The 25,702-nt window shown below is 36.8% G+C and overlaps 1 protein-coding gene across 4 annotated transcripts in view; it reads left to right on the top strand.

The window, feature by feature from the left end:
* The window catches only part of HIBADH (3-hydroxyisobutyrate dehydrogenase), a 111,176-nt gene extending 86,180 nt beyond the window's left edge, over positions 1-24,996 (top strand). For 2 of the 4 annotated variants that reach the window (XM_008517872.2, XM_070617567.1), the window contains exons 5-8: positions 9,703-9,836; positions 11,725-11,801; positions 19,161-19,317; positions 24,037-24,996. In XM_008517872.2, the coding sequence (XP_008516094.1) occupies positions 9,703-9,836; positions 11,725-11,801; positions 19,161-19,317; positions 24,037-24,195 (527 nt within the window). In that variant the 3' untranslated portion in view covers positions 24,196-24,996. Of the gene's footprint in view, positions 1-9,702; positions 9,837-11,724; positions 11,802-19,160; positions 19,323-24,036 lie in introns of all 4 variants that reach the window. The other 2 variants (XM_008517873.2, XM_070617566.1) reach the window with 1 other exon arrangement.
* The last annotated feature ends 706 nt before the right edge of the window (positions 24,997-25,702 follow it).

Genomic DNA, 25,702 nt, shown 5'->3' with positions numbered 1-25,702 from the left:
GGTTTTTAAGAGATAGATGCATGTCCCTTGCTTTTGTTTTCTTAAAGATAGACACCTCCTGCCAAACCTGAGTTTTGGGTGTTGTTCACCTCCTCAATGACTTATGAAATACTTTGATGCAAAGCTCTGTCAATTCAGAGGAACTGCAGTGACTTTCATTAAAATGCAATACTGAATATATTGTCACTCCATCATGAGCTTTTCCTTGTCCTATTAGCATGTAGGAACATGTGCATTAAAGGTAACAGAAAAGGCACCCAGCATCCAAAAGTTAATATACTTCCCTGCAGATTTCTCACACTTATAAAATACAGATTCTGGATTTAAAAGCCACATTCTAGAATTTAATGCCAGCCAGTACTTAACACATCCCTAGCATTTGTTCACCTGCCATGGAAAAGGGTATCTGCATTATGTAAAGTCTGAGGATACAGTGGAGCTTGGTATGTAATGCAGCAGAGCTTCGAGATCTTGCTGGGAGGAAATGATCCCAAACATGCCCCTGAAAGACAAGTCTTACTTTGAAAAATAATTATGAAAAATTGCTTATTTCTGCATGTATTTGTGTCTTTGTTTATTTCAGGAAAAGCCAACTAAACTTTCTTTATCTGACTCCAGAATAGTGCTGTGAGTGTTTTTGCTTTTCCGTTTCCAGCTTGGATAATGCCAGAAATAGTGTTAACAAGGGGTTATGTTATGCTGGCTTATGTTAAACCAGATCACCCCCTAACATGTGCAGAGCCATTCATCTGTGTCACCAAAACCCAAGAGAACATCTGACATGGACTCTGAAACAGAAACAGTGATCACTTACAAATCAAACATGGCACGCTCTAAACTGATTGTGCACGGCAATCTTTTCTAGAAAGGACAACTAATTGAACATGATAAAGTGTAAAGTTAATTAACACCCTTAAATTTGTTGATTACTTTCACGGGATTATATTGTTCGTTGAGTAGCAGCTTTCTGTCCCAGCTGTCGCCTTTTTCAGCGAATGTCGCTGGTAAACAATAGAGACACCATAACAAGTCGTAAATGGTCCCTGTGACAGCAGCCCCTTGTGAGGCTGCATCTGTAGAAAATGATTAGAACAATTGCATTTTAAAGACGGCTCACACTGCAGCCCAAGTCCCATTGGTCCTCTTCTTGATCTCTTTTGATGGCAGACTGGTTAAAACATTTAAGTTCTTTTGAGTAAATTAAGTGATTTACTGCATTTTGCTATATATCAATGAAAGTGCTTTGGTGGCAAGATTTTTACAGTATTAAAGATAAAAATAATTTGATTGTACTTTTTAGATTTCCATCTCTTCCCTCTCTGGATTTGAAGGCCTCTTTCCAGAAGTCGTAGAATTGAAAATGATCTCCTTATTTTTGACTCATAAATGGTTATTCTAAGTTATCAGCACTTGGAAAATGGTTTTTCTATCATAGCTCTCATTTTGGCTTCTCAGTAAAGCTAAATTCCAAATTTCAGTTCTTTGCTACTTTTAGGCCAAAGACTTTGACATGTTCAAGCTGAGTAGATTTATGTGTTATATTTAAATTTTTTATAACATTTGTATAATAGCTGTGTAAAATACCTTTCAAATGTATTCTTTCATTTGAGCTTCAAATTAAGAATGGCAAGTGTTTTTATCATCCTTTTCAGTGGAAGAATGAAGATTGAGTGGTGTTATAACTTGTCCAAGTGGTGTGACCTTGAATTCTGACTTCACTCCAGGTCTCTTAACTCTGATTACATGTTCTTCATTTTTTAAGTCTTCATAATAATGTCTCCACACATTTGCACTTATGCTCGTGCGTGTGTATGCAGCCATAAGTGAAAATGCCATTACCACATGTGGGGGAATCATGCTACTCCAAAGTTGAGCTTTTTTGATAAGCTAAAAAGTATTGTCTTACTTAGTCTTAATTAGTATTCTTGGTTATTTTGTTAACCATTAATTTCTTCTCTGCCTACCTCCTGAAAAGACAATGAACATTTATCAGACACGTGCTACATGCTGGGTGCTAAGATTCAAACAGCTTATGCTCATGAGGATCTTAACATGACACAGTAGAAAAATCGTTGATTAGAGTGCTGTAAGCGCTTTATTAGAGGTATCACTGGGAATGTTATAAGAATAGGAAAAGGAGCTCATGGTCATGAACTGCTTCTTAGAATTGACGTAAGTTGAGTCTTGAAAGATAAGCAGGACTTAGCCAGGCAAAAAAGGAAGGGAAGGGAATTTCGTACAGTGGAACAGCCCAAGAAAGACGTGCATGCATGAAAAATCGTTGTACATTCCAGCCACTGTAAATAGTTCAGTATGCATAGCATGATGGTTTTTGTTGCAGGGAGTAGATGAGGAAACCAGAGAAGTGGTTAGAAAGTAACCACATAACATTGACAAGAAAAGTAAAACTTAAAAAAATCAGAAACCATTTAAGGAGAAAAAAGAGAAAGTTCATTGCTTCCTACAACACAAGACAAAAGGGAAGATACAGTGAGTTTTGTAGTTCTCCTTTTTGCTGAACATAAACATACAAGTACTTCAGAAAGAATAACTTTTTTTTAATTGAAGTCAATAGTTTATAACATTGTGAAATTTCAGTTGTACATTATTTGTCAGTCACCATATATATGTGCCCCTTCTACCCTGTATGCCCAGCCCCCAACCCCCTTCCTCTCTAGTAACCACTAGTCTGTTCCTCGTCCATGTATTTGTTTATCATCCTTCCACATATGAGTGAAATACTGTGCTGTTTGTCTTTTCTGTCAGCTTATTTTGCTTAACATAATACTCTCAAGGTCCATCCATATTGTTGTGAATGGGACGATTTTGTCTTTTTTATGGTTGAGTAGTATTCCATTGTATATATATATACCACATCTTCTTTATCCATTCATCAGTCGATGGGCTCTTGGATTGCCTCCATGTCTTGGCTATTGTGAATAATGCTGCAGTGAACATAGGGGTGCATAAGTCTCTTTGAATTGTTGATTTCAAGTCCTTTGGATAAATACCCAGTAGTGGGATAGCTGGATCACATGTTATTTCTATTTTTAATTTTTTGAGAAATCTCCATACTGTTTTCCATGGTGGCTGCACCAGTTTGCATTCCCACCAGCAGTGTTTGAGGGTTCCCTTTTCTCCACATCCTCTCCAACATTTGTTGTTTTTTGTCTTGATAATATAGCCATTCTAACAGGTGTAAGGTGATATCTCATTGTAGTTTTGATTTGCATTTCCCTAATGATTAGTGATGTTTAACATCTTTTCATGTGCCTGTTGGCTATCTTCTTTGGAAAAATGTCTGCTCGTATCTTCTGCCCATTTTTTGATTGGGTTGTTCGTTTTCTTGTTGTTATATAAGTTCTTAGAAAGAATAACTTTTACTTAATAGAAAAAAATAGGAGGAACTGTGAGACTACAGAAATGCTGAGTAATAGTGAATAATGTCTTCAGCTGCTGGTTATGTCCATGTTTATGCATAATTTGAGACTTAAGCCTGTTTTGGTTCTTATATCAAGTAAAACTGCCAAAGATTGGGAGACAGATAAGCATAAATATTAGACTGAGGTGATTAATGTTAATATTGACCTTTATTACAGGTAGAGGGCTAAGATTAGAAAAGAATATAAAGCAAGAGCTTGAGTTACCTTGAAAAAATTATCACTGCTTTTGGTGTAAAAAATATAATGAACATTACCGTCATTTACTATCTCCTACATAAAGCTCCAAATGAGGATTTTTAAAACATGTAACTCGGTTCAAGGAAGAGTTATGTTTTCCTTGAGGCTGCTTTATTCCTCTCCCCAAGTAGTGTTCGCCAAAACCTCTAAGTTACTGAGATTCATATTTGAAATCCAATGTGAAATCTTAGGGTTTTATTTTTGTATTTGTTCTTAATTCTGATTTTCAGTTTTCTAATTGTTTTGTTCTAATAAACAAACTCAAATCTGTTGTAAAGAGAGGTAGGTTATCATGTGCAGTTGGATACCAGGCAGAACTCAGTGTCCATATTGTAAAACATACAAAATTATATGCTCAGTTCATGTTATTTTAAACTGCTCTGAACATGATTTGCAAATAGATTCAGAATACCTAAATTCTTATCAAAGTTTTTACAAACATGCCCACAGCTGACAGCAAGACCATTACTCTTTGAGAATTTTTTTTTTTGATTGGCACCTGAGCTAACAACTGTTGCTAATCCTTTTTTTTTTTCCTTTTCTTTTTCTTCTTCTCCCCAAAGCCCCCCAGTACATAGTTGTGTATTCTAGTTGTGAGTGCCTCTGACTGTACCATGTGAGATGCCACCTCAGCATGGCCTGATGAGCGGTGCCACGTCTGTGCCTGGGATCCAAACCAGCAAAACCCTGGGCCACTGAAGTGGAGCATGCAAACCTAACCACTTGGCCACGGGGCCGGCCCCTTGTTTCCTTCTTCACCCTTTCTCTTTCTGAGAATTCATTATTCTTTCAGTGACGGAGGTTGAAACATGGAAGGAAATTGGGAATTAGGATTTGCTGGTGATTGTCCTCATCCATCTGACACTTGGTATATAATGCTACCTTTTGGTATTCACTTCTGAGTATATATCTATTTTCCCTAATAGTGTTTTAGACCTTTTGAGAGCAAAGACTGTAGTTTATACCTACCATGACCTTAAAATTTGGACTTTCTGGAATAGTTGTATTTCATATATTCTCCTAATATCAGAAAACAGGTCCTGATTTTTTGAGTCAGAAAATATGCTTACTTCTTCAATCTTTGCACAAAGATCTAACAAGTGGTTAATGGCACTGAACAGATACTTGCTGATCACATTTTTCTTCCTTGAATTTCCACGTGACTGTATTTATACATCTCCTGTAGTGTGCATCTGTCTTTTATTATTTATAATTGTGTATTTGTCTTATCTTGTCTCTCATCTACACACACACACACACCCTCACCCTCCACCACCACAAACACTGGATTTCAAATTCCTTGAGGGCAAGGATGACTTCTTTCTCATTCCCTGGGTTGAGAACCACTGAAAAATGGATCTCCAGTGGTAATTTTTTTATGTCAATATTAAGTAGGAGTGAAAGGAAAGAAAGAAGGAAGATAGTTTAGATAATGGAGGCTTCTTAGGGCACCTTTTTTTAAAAGAGAGAGAGAGAAACAGAAGCTGACTTAGAGATTCTGATTAAATTTAAAGTGCTTCTGTACTATAAGGTTGATTGAAATTGAAGCAGACTACCAAGAGAAGAAGGGATAGATGTCTGTTCCTTTGAAAGCAGGGTAGTCAGCTACCTGTTTTGAATGGTTTGGGTATTTGCCTTTTTGTTTGTTTGTACAAATGAGTTCAGTTTTCCTGATCCTAGGGTAATGGGAGAGAAACAGTAGAGACGTCATCACAGGAAAGTGTTGAAGTGTTAAAGACAGCCACAAGTATTTAGACTTGTTAGATTTAATTAATGTAGTTACATAAGAAAATTCATTTTCTAACTCTTTTCTGTAGTTTGGAAGTATTTGTATAAAATGAAACATGTCTTGGCTTTGTGTATTAATATAATAAATGTGGAAAAATGGATATATGTGAACTTGAAAATCTCAAATTATAGAATTTCAAAAGCTTAAAAGTAATTCAGTGATAATCTTTTCTAATATCTCACTTTATAAATAGAAAGATATAGGCAAGGGAGTGTTTAATGACTTGCTAGAATGACAGATGCTTTGTCTGTAGACCTTGGCACCTTGTGCCTATCTCTAAGAGCAGTTATCGCATGGCCATGCAGTCGTCCATTTCCTTGCTCCTCCGTGCGTCATTGCCTCTTTCTCTCTCTTTCTTTGAACAAATACTGTATTTACTAAGCATCTCTTATGTACCAGACACTGTGCATATGGGACGAATGAGCCAACAGAGTCGCTGCCCTCATGGAACCAACATTCACAGGGGGAATACACACCAGAAACAAATAAACAGAGACATTAAAATAAACTGGTGGTAATAAATGCTGTGAAGAAAATGAAAGCAGGAAAAGGGGATAGAGGGTGGTGGGATGCCATTTTAGATTGTTAGACTCAGTGGTCAGAAAACACCTCTCTGGAGAGGTGAATTTTGAGAAGAAACCTGAATGAAGTGAAAGAAACAAATCGTGAATATCTAGGGGAAGAACATTGCAGGCAAAAGGAACAGCAAGTGGAAGGCTTTGAGATGGAAATATACTTGACCTGTTTCAGGAACAGCAAGGAGGCTAGGCTGGCTGGAAAGCAATGAACAATGAAGAGACGGTATGAAATGAGATAGGAGAGGTAGTCAGGGCCACATCTTACAGGGCTTTGTACGACTTTGGATTTTGTACTGAGAGTGATGGGAAGCTTTTGGAGGCTTGAGAGTAGGGAAGAAACATGAACTAGATTTATGTTTTAAAAGGATCCCTCTGGCTGCTGCATCGAGAATAGACTATGGAGGCAAGGGCTGAAGGGAGATCAAGTGGGAGGCTGTTGCAGTAATCCAGGTGAGAGATGATGATGGCTCAGTCCAGGGTGGTGGTGATGGATGAGAGAAGTGGCTGGACCACAAGTGTGTAACTTCTTAGGGGCAGAGACATATGTTATTCATCCATATCCTCAGAGCTTACCACAGGGTCTGATTCTTAACAGGTTCCCAGTTAATTTTGTTAAATGAGTAAAACAAACGCAGCATTCTTGTCACCTTTTCATACACTTTGCTGCTATTGAAAGCTTTTACTAGAGCTCTTCACTGTTATTTTAACAGCACTGGCCATGGACCACTTTAGTTCTTCTTAACCTGGGCCATCCTACTTCCATTGTTTGTAGGTTCAGCCCCAAGGAGCTAATACTTCGTTGGAGAGGCTAAAATTATTCTAAAGGAGACAACAGCTTAGATAACCAAAAAGGAAAGGACTCGAGTATAGTAGAGGTAAAGGTAAAACTCCCACTTCACAAACTCAAGTTATAAAGTAGTAAGACTTTAATTTAAATAGCATTTTATATTTCATAGCATATATACATTCGTATATTCACAGTCACTCTATAAGAAGTTATTAATGCTTTTTGTATTTTATGCACTTAGGCTCAGAAGTTAAGTAATTTGTTTATAATCACACAGCCAGCAAGTGGCACATGCCCCAAACCAGATATTCTGTCTCCATATCCTTTACTCTTTCTACCATGTTCATAAATTTATTTACCAAACAACCATCTATTGAATGTATCATGCACTGTGATAGATAATGGGAATGCTGACATAAACAAGACCCCAGTGCTGACCCTGTAGGAGCTTATAGTATAATGGAGGAATTGGGTAAGAAAATCAAAGATTTTAATAAGGTTTGTAAATGCCATTATAGAATTAAGCACCTTCTAAAATAGAAGGTAAAATAAATATTTCTCCCAGTGTTCTAGCAGCTGCCTAGTGTATATTCCATGTTTTCTTATTTTGGGAAGTGAACTTGAATTAAAATGGCATGGCAATGTGATAAATTTATTGTTTATTATTGATAGACATCAAAATCTATACTATATTTTCTGAAGTCTGTAAGATAAGTCTTGCACAGCTTTAGAGTTCTAGCTTTCTAGATGTTATTTCCTAAGCTGAAAATGGTATATTTATTTTAGGATTATTAAGGTCTTAATTTTGCCTTTGCAGTGGGACTAGGCTTGATAGTGTCATATGGTTAGAGGAATATGTATAGAACGATAAGATTTGGTCTTAGAATTACCCAGTTTGGTCAGACCCTTACGTTGGAATGTATGTTATGATAAAGTTGGAATAATGATAGCACCACATTGAGGGGAGACGAGTGGAAATACCACAGACTTCTGAATTAAAAGCTTGAATTATTCTTTTCTTTGTGACCTTCTCTTGCTTAAATAACTTATTTCTTCTTTTTGAAATATGTGTTTGAACAAGTGAGAAAGTACACCTGTCAAAAGATTAACCAGCTGAGAACCATTGTCAGTGTTAATTTTCATTTAATAAATGGCTCTCTGAAGCTATTTAGCAGTCTGTAATCTAGATACAAAGCTATTGACCTATGATGGATAGTGCTGGATTTGTTTGTAAGCTTTGACTTAAATCGTCTAGTTAATTTCTCTAGGTCAGATCAACAGGATTAGGAGTAAGGGTGGTTATGTGGTTTGAATAAATATGGCTAGAGAAATTGAGCAAAATAATTGTAAAACATTAATGATCCACCATCTTGGTAAAGTAAGTTAGAAACTAACAAAGTGACAGTCACTTAAACTTCAACATTATCAGAAATGTTCAAATGACACAGGTTGGTTAATTAAAAGCATTTGTTAGAATTGGGTTTTTGTACATAATGAATTCCAACATGTGTCTGAAAATATTGTGAAATAATGTAATTTAACCATATGTGTGAGCATCTCAGGCTTTCATAATATGTGGACACGCTCTCTTCCAAGATTGTTTGGCTAACATCCTGCTGACTTCTTTTGCTTTTAATAATTAGATAAAAATAGCATGAACTGTAAAATAGAAAGGCTCCTTGATTTGGCAATAGCAGAATACTCACAATTTGAATGAAATAGGAGTCTCCTCACATGGGCTTTTTGTGTATAAAAACTGTGTATTTCATTGAATAAATTAAATTCAAAAGTAGATCATTACTTGCAGCTGTCTATTTTAATGGCTGGGTTTGATACATAGCACAGACAATTACAGTTTCTTTATTCCTGGCTGTACTATAAAATAAGGTGTAGAGGCAAAAATTGTACTTAATATAACTCTTCCACATACTTTCCTGTTTTTAATCAACAAAACTAACTTGAAAATTATGAATTAAGATTTCTCTAATACTAAAAACAGTAATAGTACTCTGGGTTTTATTTTATAGTTAATAAAAATTTAAATGAAGCTTTCCCCCTTTTTAGGACAAGTCTAGGCCATGTTTTCTGGACTAAAGTAGAAGTTGTGTCCGCAGTCATTTCAGTGACTGAACATGCATCAGACCTTTGTTAAACGCTACTAAGGAGTAGTCAAACCAAAGTTTATTTCTTCTTCCTGCTCATATCACTTGGAATGAATTGCCCAAAAGGTGTATGGCAGAAGGAAAAAGAAAAATCAAATAATATTGGAAGGTATACATTGGAATAATTAGTCTAAATAAGCAACCCTTTTCTTTACCTTAAGAAAGAATCCTACCACCTGAAATGCCTGCTTGTTCCTGGGAGAAAGGGCCGGGTCTCTCTCCGTAGATTTCATCTGTAGATAGTATGTGGAGAGTAAGTAAGTGAGCCAGAGACCTCGAATTCAGATTGGCTGCAGACCCCTCTGGCTGCTCCAGTGCTGGTCAAGGCACAAGCAGCCTTTTTCATACTTCCTCTTACTAAATAGATTTCTTAGGAGAATAATAGATGCATGAGAATAGTAAAATTCACATTTCAAATTCCTGTATCTGTCGTACCACAATTGTGCCAAATATTTGAGATGAATTGAGAATGAGAGTTTGACTGAATCTGTATGATTTTCTCGGTTTATGATTAACCTGCATAATACTTGATTATTAAAATATTCCAGGAGAGATTTAGAGTATCTCTTACACATACCTGACATAAATACAATTAGGAGGCAGGATATTTTCATTTGGTTTGGGGATTTTCTCTAGGTTTACTGTCTACTTAAACATGTGAAAAATGTATCCTTCTGCTTCTACCCTTTACCCCCAAACCATTCAGGTGTGGGAGCTGCTCGGTCTGGGAACCTCACGTTCATGGTCGGAGGAGTTGAAGACGAATTTGCTGCTGCCCAAGAGTTGCTGGGGTGCATGGGCTCCAATGTGGTGTATTGTGGAGCTGTTGGGACCGGGCAGGTAACATTTTACATGAATGACCATGACTTGACGATAAAAAATTGGCTAATCTTCATTTCTCCTTTTTGACCACATTCTTACTCCTCCTTACTGTGTTCAATCTATTGAGTCTTTGTTTGCTCAGATTTTCTTAAATTAATTTGGAATAAATTAGTTTTCCATCATTCCTGGTAGAATAAAGTAGACATCAGCCAATTAACTTATTTTAAAAAGATATCTAAAGTTCCATCGTTCAGATTTTCACATGTCATCCCAGTAACCACTGAAATCGTCCTTAAGATTGCTTCTATATGAAGTGCTTATGGTGCCTGAGTTGCTATTATCCTCCATCTAATGTTGTAATTACTTGTTACGGCTCTATTTGTAGTACAGTCACATAGAAGTAACGTGTGCACTTTAATCTTTTCTTGAAAACCAAATAATTTTTATTTAGAAATATGTTATATCAATTCTCTAATCAGATAGAGGTGAATGACAACACTGAACTCTAAAATCAAACTATTTGTCCCCCTCCCACCCAACACACACTCTCACTCAATCACTGCTCCTCTTAATGCTTTGTCATGGTCACTGGCACCCTCTTGATCTTTTTCAAGACTTTGGTATTATCTTAGATATTTCTATTGTCTCCATTCCCTTGTTCAGTCAGTATCCAACTTCTGTTGATTTTTGCTTCAGTGGCTCTCCTTGTTGACTGTTTTGTCCATTCCATACCTTATGGTCCAATCTTTCTCTCATTATTTCACACCTTATTTACTGCTCAGAGTGCCTAATGGGTCTCTGGATGCCAGGTTTACCACTCTGCCCAAACTGTAACCAAAACAAACTCCATCAAGATGTGTGGGTCATCATAGACTTGCCTATTCGGAAACTTTGAGTAGTTCCCTATTTCCTAGCATGTAAATTTTAACTAACCACCCCCCGCCCCCAGCTTTCATAGCTCTTGCGCCAGTCTTAGCTATCAAATTTCTCACCATTCCTTAAAACATAAGCACGAGTCCATTTTCTTACTGTTCTCAGGAACATCCCATGCTCTTACATATTTAATCCCTCTTATATATTTCGCTTTTTCTCTGCTCTTCTCTTTTCTCTCTCTTGCCTATTTAAATCCTGAGTGGCCTTCTGAGAGATGGTTTCAGGTTCTACTTCCTCTCTACTCCTGCCCTCAGTGATTTTATTTTCTCTGAGCTCCTGCTGTCTCTATCTTATGGCCATACAATTTTCCACTTAATTGTTTTTGTATGTTTGTTTATTGCCTTTGTATTCAGTGTGTTACTCCTATTTCCCCAATTAAAATGTAAGCCCCCTTCCTTAAAGAGCAGTCGTACTATGGATGTAATGCACAACATGATGACTGTAGTTAACTTTTGCTGTATAATATATTGTTGTTCAGAGAGTAAATCTTAAGAGTTCTCATCACAAGGGAAAAAATGTATATACACATATATTTTTTCTATCTGTATAAGATAATGTGTGTTTACTAAACTTATTGTGGTAATCATTGTATGATATATGTAAGTGAAATCATTATGCTGTACAACCTAAAGTTATATAATGTTGCATGTCAGCTATATCTCAGTAAAACTGGGGAAAAAGGAGCAATTGTGCCACATAGATTAGTATTCCCTCTAGGACTGAGCCTGTAGGAGGAGCTTGGTTACCAGTTCAGGGTTCTTTCCTAGTGGAATAGGCTCCCCCGTCTGCTTTGGGGTAGCATGTTAGGCTAGGAGGGAGGCGTGCAGTACCACATTCCTTTCCTCGTTTGAGAAAATCAAGAGTTGAATGCTCGCTCTTTTAGAAAGAAGCCTGTAGAATTGGGTAAACAACAACTTCTTGTGAGTTATAATTGGAAAATAAAGATATTTAATATGTACTCACTTATTTTCAGGCTGCAAAGATCTGCAACAACATGCTGTTAGCCATTAGTATGATTGGAACGGCTGAAACTATGAATCTTGGAATCAGGTTTGTTGAATAGTACATTTTCATATACTAACAATTTTTATGAGCTTTCCTATTTGATTTTCTGATGTTGAAAAGAAATATTCATGAGAAATAAATGAGTTGATCCAGGAACATTTTGAAAGTACTTCATTATTGAACTTTAATAGACTTTGCTTATTTGACGACCAATAGGACCCTGGAGAGCATGAATACTCTTTGCCATAGCCGTAAAATGTATTGCACTGTATGTTAGTAGTTACATTATCCTTTTTATATGAGCACTCCATTTCTTCTGTTATGTTGAAATGCAAGAAACACTTTTACTATAAAATTTAAACACACTTTGGCAGTGTAGGACAAATTTGTATAAAACACATTTTTGATGTATAGTGAATTTAAGTAATATGCTACCACGTGACTGGTTTTATGTATCTATTTTAAATATAGTCCTCAAAGTCTACACTAAAAGGCCTCTTGGTTGTTTATTCTCAGGATAAACTGGATGGCATTCATAAAGCTGCAACGTATGTGCATAATTCATTTTAACTTGCCTGTGGTTTTGTTTCTTTACGTTAAGGATATATCTTTCCATTAAAATAAAATAGCATTTATACTTTGCTTAAAGGAATCCTGTTTTTCCTATGATGATGATCATCCTCTCAATGCTTAAGGTTAATGTCTTGATTTTAACCTTTAATCTTTTGAGTTAGGAATGCTACATATGATTAATTACCTAATTAATTTTTTGAATGTTTTGTGTTTCATGAATATGATAAATATACATTTCTTACTTTAGAAAATGTTTAATGAGCAAGGTGCTTTATTCAGGTGTTTTCTTCATACTTCCCAAAACTGCTTACCAAACATATCACAAATCAGAGTAGTGTTTCATATTTCATCTTTGGATAAAAGCAATAAGAAGAGTCAAAGTGCTTGAGATATTTTTAAAAACACAGTAATGGATTCACATTTCCTCTTAATTACCATATCAAGATGCTGTTGTTTTATTGAATTGCCCTTGTCTCAGATGTTAAACTATCTTGACCTATTAAGTTGTCATATTGTAATTGAGATAAAAGAGGAATTTGCTTTGCATCAGTGCTAATTGGTTTATCAATATCCTGTACCATTTACATTTTAAAATTGAATGTCTGGAAGATGGTAAGGCATATCTGTACAAAGCCTTAATAAAACTAGTTGTATATAGGAAGCTGTTCAAAGTGTTATGTCTGTGTCGTAGCCAGTTTTAGGCTATGGCTCACTTATCATAAATGAAAAACTGGTTACTAGTAACTTGTTTTCATGTTCTTCCTCTAGACTAATTTCCTGGAGGAGGAAAATGTAAATTTCTGGAACCAAAATTGCATACAAAATTAATTGGTGTTGATAGTAGGATTAGAGCATTTGTATGCATATGCATCTTTAGAATTTTATCTTCATTTTTCTGGATATAAATGAATATGTAATAAAAAAGTAAAAGCCTGGATGAACTTAGGTTATACTATACTGAGATTTCCCTCTTTATCTTTTCCAGTTTATTTTATATTCTGCTTCTTACTTTGAGCATCACTGGATCAGGATGTTCCTTAGGCATAGTGATGCATCCTCTGGCATTCCTCAAATAATTTTCCTAGCAAAACTCTTATTAGATGATCATTTGCCATTCTAAAATGAAGTTTTTGTATGGTAAGTGCTTGTGGAAGTCTTAACTCCAAACACCAGCTAATAAGGAATAGTATGAAAATCAGTTGAGTCAAATGAATAAAATATATACAATGAAATGTATACATTGGCTACTAGAGTGGGTTTGTTATCACAGAGAAAATGAACAATGATAAAATTCCAAATAGAAACGTTAAGAACAGAAACAATACATTTTCCTGTATTATTGTCCTTTCCAATATGATAAAAACAATATTTAGAAATATAAAACTTTTAAATGTTTAATACAAAACTCTACATACATTACTGTTACTGATATATATATATATTTATATATGTATAATATTTACATATATATAAAAAGTGTTTGAACACAAAGCAGGAACTCACTAGTTTTACTTAACTGTTAAAATAATTTATAAATTTCTGGTGCTTCAGATTGTACTAATGAATTGCTATTTTCATAACATTAGGGTTTTATCAGTTTATCTTACAAAGATTCTCACTGGTTTGAAAGTCCTGAAGATGATTGCTTCCTCTATTGTCTTTTCTCCATGGTTTACAGACATGGTTTAAAATGACAGGATTGTTCTCTAATAGAGTATAGAGAGTGGCCACGATTTATTGAGCTTTGCAAGGTGAAAGAGAAAATTGGCATCAGCAAGCATAAATTCCCAAGTAGTAAATTCCCACAAAGTAGTACAGCATCAAAGTGGTTCAGCCACATTTATATTCTATTCACTCTGAAGTAAAATTTTTTTTAGAGCATTAATGTCAACATTTACAAATTGAGTCACCCGTTCCTATGAAGTGATCATTTCTGATTAATTTCATTCTCATAAGTCAGTGTTTTTTTCTGGGACACTGATGTTTCCCTTTTTTTTTTTTTTTTAAACAGAAGAAGAAAATCTTACAGTTTAAAACTCTTATTGACCCTGTGATCTTTCACGGTGAATCTTTATGGATGTTAGTGCAATTTTAGAATGTTGTAAAAAAGTAAAGCATAAAAAATATTGGTATACAACATATTCTGAGATTCTTTTCTATTAGACCTTTCTGCCTTCTAATTGGGTTCTAGTTAGGACTCAGAACATAATTTTATGGCAGTGAGAGTGCCCTCCTTGCATTGGAGAGATTTGTGTCTGTGCGTCACTTAGGCACAATGTTGATAATGTGAGTTTTGTTGTTTTGTTTTTATTTTTGCTCCACTGGGGATTGTTTTTTGTTTTTCTTTTTTTACTATTAGTGGTATAGCAAGTTATTTGCATTACCAGTCAGGGCTCAGGCCCCTCCAGCAACAACTGTAATGTCTTCTTCCACCATAAGAAGCTTAAAACAGTTGAACTTCTGGAAGACTGTTCAAGATGAAAACTATCCTACAAGCATAGTTTTAGTTTCTCGGCTACTGCCCTTAGAAGATGTTGCCTTTCCCTTTAGGAGCTGACTGAAGCCTCTTATTTATATACCCTAATAGATATAACAAATGGAAAAAGGTTTATAATACAATTTTGACTAGATTTCTTAATAGACTGATGAAATGCCATCGTATTGGCTGATTGTTGAGTTCACTATCCACATGACCCAGTGAGACTCAGGATGGTGAGAGTTTGGGTATCTGTCAATGCTTGCATCCCAGCTTTGCCACAGACTTCAGCTTTTCTCATCTATGAAATGACAGAAATAATAGTATCTATCCCCTGGGTTGTTGTGAAGATTAAATGAGTTAATCGATGTAGATCTTTTAAAACAGTTCCTGGCACACAGTACGTGTTCAATATGTGGTAGTTATTGATGTACAAAACTTTATACCCAGCAATTTACTGGTTTCTTTCATACAAAGAGCCATTATAAAACAATTGTCATAAAAGCCTTCTGCTTTTTCTTATAACCAATCTCTTTCAAAATAAAAAAAGATTGAAAAGAGACTCATACAAATGTTAAACAAGTGGTGCATTATGGCATGCTTAAGTTCTTGTTTGCTTTGTGTGTTCGAAATATACGTCTGTTTATTTCCAAATCTGAATATCATGATTAGGAAAACTAGCTGGCATTATATGTTTATTTGTTTGTTGCCTGTCTCCCCAACTAGAATGAGAGATCCAGGAAGGGGATCGGGTTTGTCTGCTCATTTCTGTATCTTAAAAACATACTCGCACATAGCAGACACTCAGGGAAGATTTGTCAAATGGATAAGGAGAGGAGAGAGGGAGGGAGAGAGGCACTTCTCCTGCCTCAGGTGACAGTTACCTGGGTGAGTGTCTTAACTGGCCCATTCCTGGAGGGCAGACACAACCTCTTCTTTGCTTCTTTCCTGTGGTCTCCTTGGCTCCAAGCGCAGCACCTGCACAGGGCAGATCTGTGTAAACATTGGTGAATAAGCAAGTTAAAACTGACATGGTCTTAGATGTGTCATTTTCAGATCTGTTCTTGTGATACAGACATCTCAGTTTAGTGACATAATTTGCTTTGTTCTTACATAAAACCAGGCAGTATAGATACTTATAGAGAATATAAAGTGAACAAATTTTTTTGGTCCTTAAAAGCCTTGGTTATAGTGAAGGCAAATGTTTGGATTCTCTTTAATTTTTTTATAGTTTATGCATCATTTTTACTTCTCCCAAAAGTTCATTTAAAATTCTTGTGTTTTAAAGGTGAGTAGATTTGACACAGTGACGTTTATTTGAGTTGCATTATATATGCGGTCAGAGTGATGAATTTATTCTCTGTATCAGAGAACATTCCAGCAATTGTAAAGCCACATGCATGCACACGCACACTCTCGAACCACATCCAGTGGCAAGTTATTATGGGGACTGACAGACTGTCATCCTTTTGATGGCTTGAGCTGTATATCTCCTGAGCAGCAATGGGGCTCTTATGCAGAAAGTATCATATGTTCCCAGCCAATTTACAGGGAAACAGCAATAACATTTTATCATGGTTGAGAGCCCAGTAGCTGCTTCCTATTAAACTTGCCCTTTCAGATACCTGTCTTGGATTAATTTGTTGATTTCAAATGGAAACTCAGTCTTCTCCAGTGAAGCATGACGTTCTAGGATAGACTCTCTGAATGACAATTACTGTGTATTCTAGCTGGTTTCAGACCATTACAAGCCTTGGGCACAGTGGAAGACAGAGGACTTCAGTAACTGATTTTAATATCATGTCTAATTTTAACTGTCAGTTATGTATGTGCCAGTGAAAGAATCCTCAGAAAGATGAAATGCAAAGCACTTCTAACTTGCTCTTTTTAATGATACACTTTGCTGTAGGGTGGGGAGTAGGGGGAGGAGAAGTGGAGAGGGAGTAACCATCTCCTGAAGGGAATCAGCTCCTTGGGGAAGCAGCAGACTTGAAAAGAGAGTGCGTAACAACTGCCACCTCGTTTTTGTGTGTGCCCTTCAGGTTGCTTCTAAATAGTAATATACCAAAAAGGGTTCCATGAATCAGTGCCGGTACTTTTCCTCGAACATTCAAGAAAAATGTGATGTAGGGTTTTACAAAGGGTAATAAGCTTTGCTCACCATTTTGGTGAGTATTACAGACAGAGCATGAATTTTTTTTAGCAATAAAAACTGTTGTGAGGTACTGCTGAGTATAACCCAGTAGATTATATCCAATGTCACTGTGTCAGATACATACATACAGGGGAGTAACTCTGCTGCTTTAAATGTGATGCACCATTTTAAAAGAAAATCTAGGGGCTGGCCCTGTGGCCGAGTGGTTAAGTTCATGCGAAACTCCGCTTCGGCAGCCCGTGGTTCGCCAGTTCAGATCCCGGGCGCAGACCTACACACCACTCATCAGGCCATGCTATGGCAGCATCCCACATAGAAGAACAAGAATGACCTACAACTATGATATATAACTATGTACTGGGGCTTTGGGGAGAAAAAAAAAAAGGAAAAGAGGAAGATTGGCAACAGATGTTAGCTCAGGGCCAATCTTCCTTGCTGAAAAGCATACTTAAAAAAAAAAGAAAAGAAAAGAAAATCTAAATTAGAAAGCCCCTGAATTATATTTCAAATGGAAGGAAGAATTGATATTTGGGGTCTTTAAAAATATTCCCTGCTCATGGAATATATTAGACATATACATTCTTGAATATTTCTGCTTAGAGAATGTATTTGCAATTACAGCTAATTAACTAATTGCTAATTTGTGATTTTGCTTTTCACAATTATTACCTGAGCACATTGGCTTTATCTTTTCTTGAGTCATCTGCTGCAACAGCATACTGATAGCCTAATTTTATTTAAAAGAGGAAAGAAAGCATCAGTAGCAAACTACACATGTAATAAATTTGGATCTTTATAAAAGATGGAAACTGTTGAGTTTCTTTGGGCAGTCTACAGTTGAACTGAATGTATGCTAGTTAATTTAGATTGAATCTTTTACATCTATTATAATCTTCAGTAAAAACCCCTCCTTATATCGTGGCCCACCATATGACTTCATATATGTGGCATGCCATGTAGTATTCCTTGAACCACAGCTACTCCTGGAAAGCCTGATTACGTAACAGTTATATTACATAAGCAGTCCATACGTGCCCTAGCCCCCTACTCTATCTTTGGAAAAATGTTTTCCTAGTCACAATATTCAGATTTGGAAATAAACAGACGTATATTTCAAACACAGAAAGCAAACAAGAACTTAAGCATGCCAAAATGCACCATTTGTTTAACATTTGTATGAGTCTCTTTTCAATCTTTTTTTATTTTGAAAGAGAGTGGTTATAAGAAAAGCAGAAAGTTTTTATGACAATTGTTTTATAATGGCTCTTTGTATGAAAGAAACCAATAAATTGCTGGGTATAAAGTTTTATTTGAAACTTGCTTCACTGATCCTTAGCAAAACTGTGCTTCCCAAACAGCGTTAAAATAGTTAGAATCAAAGTGATACAGCACTTTGATTCCACTTTTCTCTGGGTCCACATTGAACACCCGTTTATGCCATCAGCTCAGTGATAGCACAAATGATGTTTCCGCTTGGGCAAGCTTTGTTTTATCAGGATCAGTAACCTTATCAGCAGTTGACCCAGAACTATAATGCATGTCTCTGAATAGATAGCATATGTCACAACTCTGTGCACACTTGCTTCATAAGCAAGATTGTCTAATGAAGATTTAATAAATAAGCAAGAGTTTGCAGCAAGAAATGTCTTCTTTTATAATGATAACTTCTCTTAAGCTCGTTTCACTGCTCATGGTTCATCTCTTGCATTTATTCTCATAAAAGCTAATAGAATAAATATACATATAAATGCATCCTCACAGACTCCCATGATGCATAGTTTAACTGTCAGTATTTCTTTCTGAAATATATCAGTTGTGAGTAAAGAATGGAGAATTTAGATTATCGTATGGGTTTATGGTTCTTATGTGACACATAAGTGCAGTAATGTCCAAAAGACTAGAAGACCCATGTATGGGATAAACCAACAGCACTTTTCTGCAATTATGTATTATTTCTTAAAAGTAGTGTAGTGCAGAGGGTTTTCTCTCAGTGCAGAATGTCCTGGCTTAGAAATGTTTAATCACTAGCTTTTAATATCCTATAATTTAAGATTGGATTCTTCACCCTCATCAATCTGCTTTGATATTTGAAGACATACAATAAATGGAAAGAGAAGATGGAGCATCCTCAAACATAAATAAGTCATGCATGACTTGTACATTTTGACATTTAACACTTCTTTTCTTTGACCTTTGACAGGTTAGGGCTTGACCCAAAACTCTTGGCTAAAATTCTAAATATGAGCTCAGGACGGTGTTGGTCAAGTGACAGTTACAATCCTGTACCTGGGGTGATGGATGGAGTTCCCTCGGCTAATAACTATCAGGGTGGATTTGGAACAACACTCATGGCTAAGGTATGGTAAGTGCAGAGACTACAGAGAGAGGGAAAGACTGTTTGCTAGTCTAATTCTCCTCCCTCCCTCCCCCTCTCTCTCTCCCCCCACCCCTTTCCCTTTTAACAAAGCATATGTCTGTCCTAAAAGGCAAGATTACTAAAATAGTTATTCACTCACTCACTGGAAATGAGTTAAAACTTAGCTTAGATAAAAATCCTTACCTTGTTTGTTTTTATTCCTGGCCTTTCGCATGAGAAGAATGGGCTGGGATTTTTCTTTTGTGCTTGGGTTTGTGTGTAATTTGAGCTGGTAAAATTTTGTTCTTCATCATTAATTTACATTAATTTACCAAGTCCTTAGAATGGAAGCAGTAAGACTTTTCTGATGGTTAATAATACACTGACATTGGATATACCCATCACAAAAGAAGAGATCTTTCTCATGATACTGGATATCTAAATACATCTTCCTGCTTTAAGAATATTAATGTATTTATGTGTAAAGTAATTCAAAAGTAAATTGTTGGCCTCCTCTTGTTTATGATCTCAACTTTAGGAAATATGTTTTGATGAACAGACTTCCAGATTTCTGCATAGAGCTTGTTCCCTGTCTGTCCGTCTGTTCGCCCCCACCACCTCAGTGACTTTTTTTCCCTTGATTACCAAAGTAGTAATAGATATACCTGGATACCATATTCAGCTTACTGTCCTTCCTTCCCCTTGACATTCTGTCGGTTCTACTTCTTGAATATGACTTGAATTCATCCATTTCATCCTTCTGCCACTACCAGTATCTTGGCTGAGCCTCATTTAGATTAAACCACATCAGCCCTCAACTGGTCTCCTTACCTTTCATCCTCATCTTCTCTAGTTCATTTTCCACACCATGGTAAAGAGTGGGCTTCCTAAAATGTAAAAACCTGATCACGTCATTTCTCCAGAGCCTTTTTCATGGTTCCCAATTATTTGTAGGTTAAAGCCCATCTCTGCCAGTTGCCTTACAATGCCCTATTTGGCCTTGGCTTGCCTCACCCGCTCATTTTTGCCTTCCCACCCCCATCTCCTTGCTTTAGCCCTACTGAACTCATTTCTGCCTCTCGTTCTTTTTCACTTGCAAACCTGCACGCTTGCTGTTCCCCCTGCCTGGATTGTTCTTCCTTGTCCCCCCACCCCAGCCTTTGGCACAGTACCTGGAACATTGTCAGCACACTTTAAATATTTATTAGGTGAAGCAATAGTTGAAACTATGTTTCTTATTTTGCAGTTTTATTTCTCTTCATGTTTCATTTAAGAAAATAGTTTTATGTCGATCTGTACCTTGTATCTAGGTTTGCATATCATCCACACAGGCTTTTATAATTGTGCTTTGTGGCTGTTGTTGGAAACAGAAAGTAGATCCTTAAGTGTATTGTTTTCATTAAAGCTGCAGGGTGATTTATTAGGGCACGTGGAAGAAGGGGAGAATCACATTTATGCCCGGTTTCCATTACGTATCTATACGAAGTGGGTTGAGACCTGTTAGCTTATTTCGTTCCTAAAATGCTGCTAATGGCTCGAACAGAGGAGACAGCTGACAAGTCAAGTGTAGGAAGCAGTAGAGGCTTCTAATAACAAGGGGATGGATTTTCCAGCTCCTGCCCTTCAGCAGGGCTGGCTTTGCTTTGGTATGCTCCACCATAGCTGTCCCTTCCTGCCACTGTGAATGTGTCCTTCCTTTAAAATTATTTTCTTGATAATAAAATACAGCCTTTTCAACTAATAGCATAAGACAGTACAGTAGTAAAACATATGGATATTACCGTTCTCTTTTACTCTTGTTTTCTCTATGAAATGCAGTTGTCATTTCCCTTAGAAAGAGGAAGACTTCTTAATTTTGTTAAGAATAAGAGTACTTAGAAAGGAACTTTTAAAAATCTTTCGGGGCCAGCCTGGTGGTGCAGCGGTTAAGTTCGCACGTTCCGCTTTGACGGCCTGGGGTTCGCTGGTTCAGATCCCAGGTCCGGACCTATGCACCACTTGTCAAGCCATGCTGTGGCAGGCGTCCTACATATAAAGTAGAGGAAGATGGGCACAGATGTTAGCTCAGGGCCAGTCTTCCTCAGTAAAAAGAGGAGGATTGGCAGCAGATGTTAGCTCAGGGCTAATCTTGCTCAAAAAAAAAAAGAAAGAAAAAGGAAAAAAGATCTTTCATCACCTCAGATAGCTGTTAGCAAAGACATACCATAGCTACTTAGATTAGTATAGAGAAATTAATAGAGATTTTTAAAAATCTCCTGTCATTGTTACGGTGATTAAAGCAGTTGTAGTGCTGGGGCAGATCAAGGCTTTACTTACTAAGAGATGTTTTGTTCAATTGCCATTAAATCTCATTGTGCTGGGGGATATGATGTTAGCATGTCCTTGAGGAAGAAGCTTATACATTTATTTCTAGGTCTTAACATCATAAAATTCTAACATATTGTCTGTGTATAATCAGACCATAATTAATACAAAAATTAGATCATTCTTCTGAACTTTCTAACCTAGAAGTCTGTTTCTGATGGGCACTAAGGAATGACTTATGGAAAATCATGATGACTCTTGGTACTCCCCCAATATACTGTTTGCTTGTAAAACATGACAAATTGGTCCTCCATTAATTTGTGAAGCCTGTTTGCAATTGTTTTATATTTTTTCCTGAACCACCCAGTGAGCTCATAAATATTTTGATTAGTGAAGTGAAATATTTGTTTGTTTTAAATTATATACTATAAGCTTCAAAGGATGCTTTCTTTTTCCAACATTTCAGGATCGACAAGCCACAGGCTTTTATAGACTAATCACCTTTCTCTTTTTAGAATGTCTATCCTTTAAGGTAGCAACCACCAAAGCTATTTTAGTTTCCCTTTTTTGGTTTTATTAGCTCTTATGTGGTATATTTACTTGCCCCTTTAAAAAACTCTAATAGACTTTTCTTCTCAATAGTGTTATCTTCTCAGTATGTTATGCTTACTCTGAGTTCTTATTTTCTAGTTATAGAACTAGGTTAAAAATTAAATGCAGTCTTTCTGTGTAGTTTTCCCTGTCATTTTAAAATAAATGCATCTTGCAGATGTGCTGCAAAATGATGTCAACAAAAGACGCTTATTTGCTTGTATGGGTAAAAGCAATAATGTAGTTGTCCACATTTGTTAGGTGTGTGGGTATTAATTAAACTTGCTTTTCAGTGTAACCTATAGGAGAATTTAAGGTTAAATAGATTTTCCAAATCTATGTGTTTAAAGGTGAAAATTATATAAGCACAAAATAATGTTCACACCTGTAGCATCGTACATATCCAAGAGGCTAGAGATTTAATTCATTCTTTAAATTTTGCTTGTTTTTTCTTTGAATCATTTTCTCCTTTGAGTGGATGGTATCGGTAACTGCTCAGTTATTAAGGATGTTCCTCAAAGAGTAGAAATATTTCTCATGTTGCTTCTTATCTTCCCCTTTCATTGCTTGTTGACTTTTCCATTGGTGGGGAAATGAGGACGATAATGGAAAGAAGGAAATCTAGGTGGTTTTGCCACTTGTTTACAGCTCTTATAAAATCACAAATAAAATGAAATGTAGGAATATTGTTTCAATTATCCATGTCTTCATTGTTTTCCATCTACCCCAGATATTTCAAATTTGGACACATTTCTATTTTTATGGTAGTGGATATACATTAGCTATAGCTTAACTATAGAAGATTTATAGTGTTAACTTTTGTCCGTTTTTAAACAACTGTAGGTTTTCTGAAACTCTCAGAATGAAGCATTAGCTCTCTGAGATGTCAAAAGGTTGTTGCCAAGATGATTGTCCCATTGCACTTAAAATAAAATCTGAACTCCTTACCAAACATATTAAAGCTTCCGTGTTCCCCCTCTGCCCATCCCCAAGCTCTTGGCCCTCCTCAGCCCCTTTGCTCACTCTAATTCAGCCTCATTGGCCTTCTTACTATTTCTTGAATATCCAAGCCATGTCCCACCACAAAGCCCTTACCTTGTGGTTCCATCTGCCTGAAGCTCTCTTCCCCCAGCTCTCCAAAGACCTCAGTACTGTCTGACATTCAGATCTTAGGTCCAGTGTCTTCACCTCGGGGGGGTCTTCCCTAAACATTTCATCTAACAAAACTCTCTTCCTCCCACCCCAACCCTTGCCATCCATCACTTTCTAACCCCTTACTCTGCTTTATTTTTCTTCACAGCACTTGTCATTGTCTGGAATTTTAGTATTTATCATCTCTCTTCTCCTGGGCAGTAAAGCTTCGTGAGAACCGTGACTTAGTTTTGTCATGACTGTATCACCAGCACTTAGAATAGTGCCCAGCACTCAGCAGTTGTTAAATATTTGTTGAATAAGAGATATTCAGTAATTCCCTAATGGGGTTTGTCTTAGGCTTACAGGTTTCTGTAGATTTGGAAAAGCTTTTCCCTGTGTGATCTCACCTGTATAGTAACCCCTGTGCAAGGTCAAAACAGAACAAAAAGGTCTGGTGGAACGTGGAGGAGTGGAGAGGATACTTGGAAATCAAGGTTTCTGTGTGGAGCAGTTTTGCAGCCCTATTAAAGCACTGTAAAAATATGCATAATTTGCCATAGTGCTTCTAGGTACCTTATCTTTTCAGGCTTCAGTTTTCCTCTTTTGAAACCAAAGCATTAGGAGCCACAGTTCCAAAGTGACCCCTAACTACCAGTCTCCATGCGTTTCCTCCTCTTCTTGTTTGATTTAGGATCTGGGATTAGCACAAGACTCTGCTACCAGCACAAAGAGCCCGATCCTTCTGGGCAGTCAGGCCCACCAGATCTACAGGATGATGTGTGCAAAGGGCTACTCAAAGAAAGACTTCTCGTCCGTGTTCCAGTTTCTACGGGAGGAGGAGACCTTCTGAGTCTGCACTTTGGCCGTGGACACTGTTGGAAACCAAACTCTATCTTGGAGCCCCCTTATAGCTGCCTCCACAAGTAAATGGGTTTAATCAAAGATCACCCATCTGCTTTTGATTGTCTAGGTCACAGTAAACCCCAGGATTTTCACCCATTTTTAACTGCTTATTCTTTTTATCTGTTTAGCAAACATAGATTATCTGTAATTTTTTTTTCTGCAAGCCACTGATGGTCTCTGCTAACTAGCTGACTGACCTTTTTCAAAAGTTTGATCCCTGAGCATCTTCAACTAAATCATTGCTTACTTCAATTAGATATTATTTACTCCACTTTACAAATAAAACCATATAATTTTTCAACAGGATGAGACCTGTCTTAAAGGAAAGAAAAGAAACGGTGTGAGGAAAGGAATTAGAGAAAGGAGAAGTCTAGTGAGTTATTACCTGTGTCCCTCAGGAAATTAGTCCTGTTAATCAAGTGGGGGTATTCTAGCATTACTGAGGTTACTGATTTGCTTTCCAGGGAGTTGACAAAGCAAGTGAACTCCTGGCTGCATGTCTTCTAATTTGGATTCTGTTACAGTATCCTAGTGTATTCCTCTTCTAACAACTCCCGATACTTAGCAAACTTGTTTTTTATATTTTGCTTCCTTGTACATTCTTACTACATGTTTTTTGACTTCAAAAGAATGACATCTTTAGACCTGTTTCAGAGCCAAGCAGATGATATTTGCTTAGATAATTACTACATTATTCTAAATATAACCATATTATTTTGAATTCCAATAAATTTTTATGCTGATAATACTTTCTTAGAGTTTTTGCGTCTTCTCAGCCATTTGGTGAACAATCAAATGATCTGACAAACTGGGGTTACAGACTAGTGGGGAAAGGATGGGAAGAGCGGGGTGGTCAGAAAGAACCAAGCTCTGAATTGGCCAGTGGCAAGCCAGCATCCTGCTGCTCTACCTGAATCCTAATGGACATTCATTTGAATGTCTCTAGGTTATGGGCGCTATAGGAATTCAGCCTGCGCTCAGTATAGTATGTCCCAATATGGAGCACAGTTGCCACTTTCTCCACCTCGGCCCCTAGAAATATTCCAGATGATAGACCTAGACACCAAATTTGGTGGAAAGTACTACCACCTCCATTATTTTCCTGGTGATAAAAAATTCCAGGCACTATTATAAGTGCCGGGGCTACAGTGATGAACAAATCAGACAAAAATCCTGCCTTTGTAGATCATAAATTCTGGTGTCTCGTATGCATATCTGTGAGGAGGTGTGACAAACAAGAAATAAATGTTTAATGCTTACGTCTGGTGATGATAAGGACTAGAAGGAAAAATAAAGCAGGATAAGGGGGATGAATGGGGAGTGCCAGGGGTATTTTGTTAGGGTGATAAGGAGAGTTCTCTTTGACAAGGTGGCATTTGAGCAGAGATGAGGAGGAGGTGAGGGAACAAGCCATGCAGATATCTGAGGCAAGAACATTCTAGGCCCAGGGAACA

The sequence above is a fragment of the Equus przewalskii genome, chromosome 4 (genome assembly GCF_037783145.1).
Source record: "Equus przewalskii isolate Varuska chromosome 4, EquPr2, whole genome shotgun sequence".
Lineage (NCBI taxonomy): Eukaryota > Metazoa > Chordata > Mammalia > Perissodactyla > Equidae > Equus > Equus przewalskii.
This window is presented reverse-complemented; position numbering and strand designations above follow the sequence as displayed.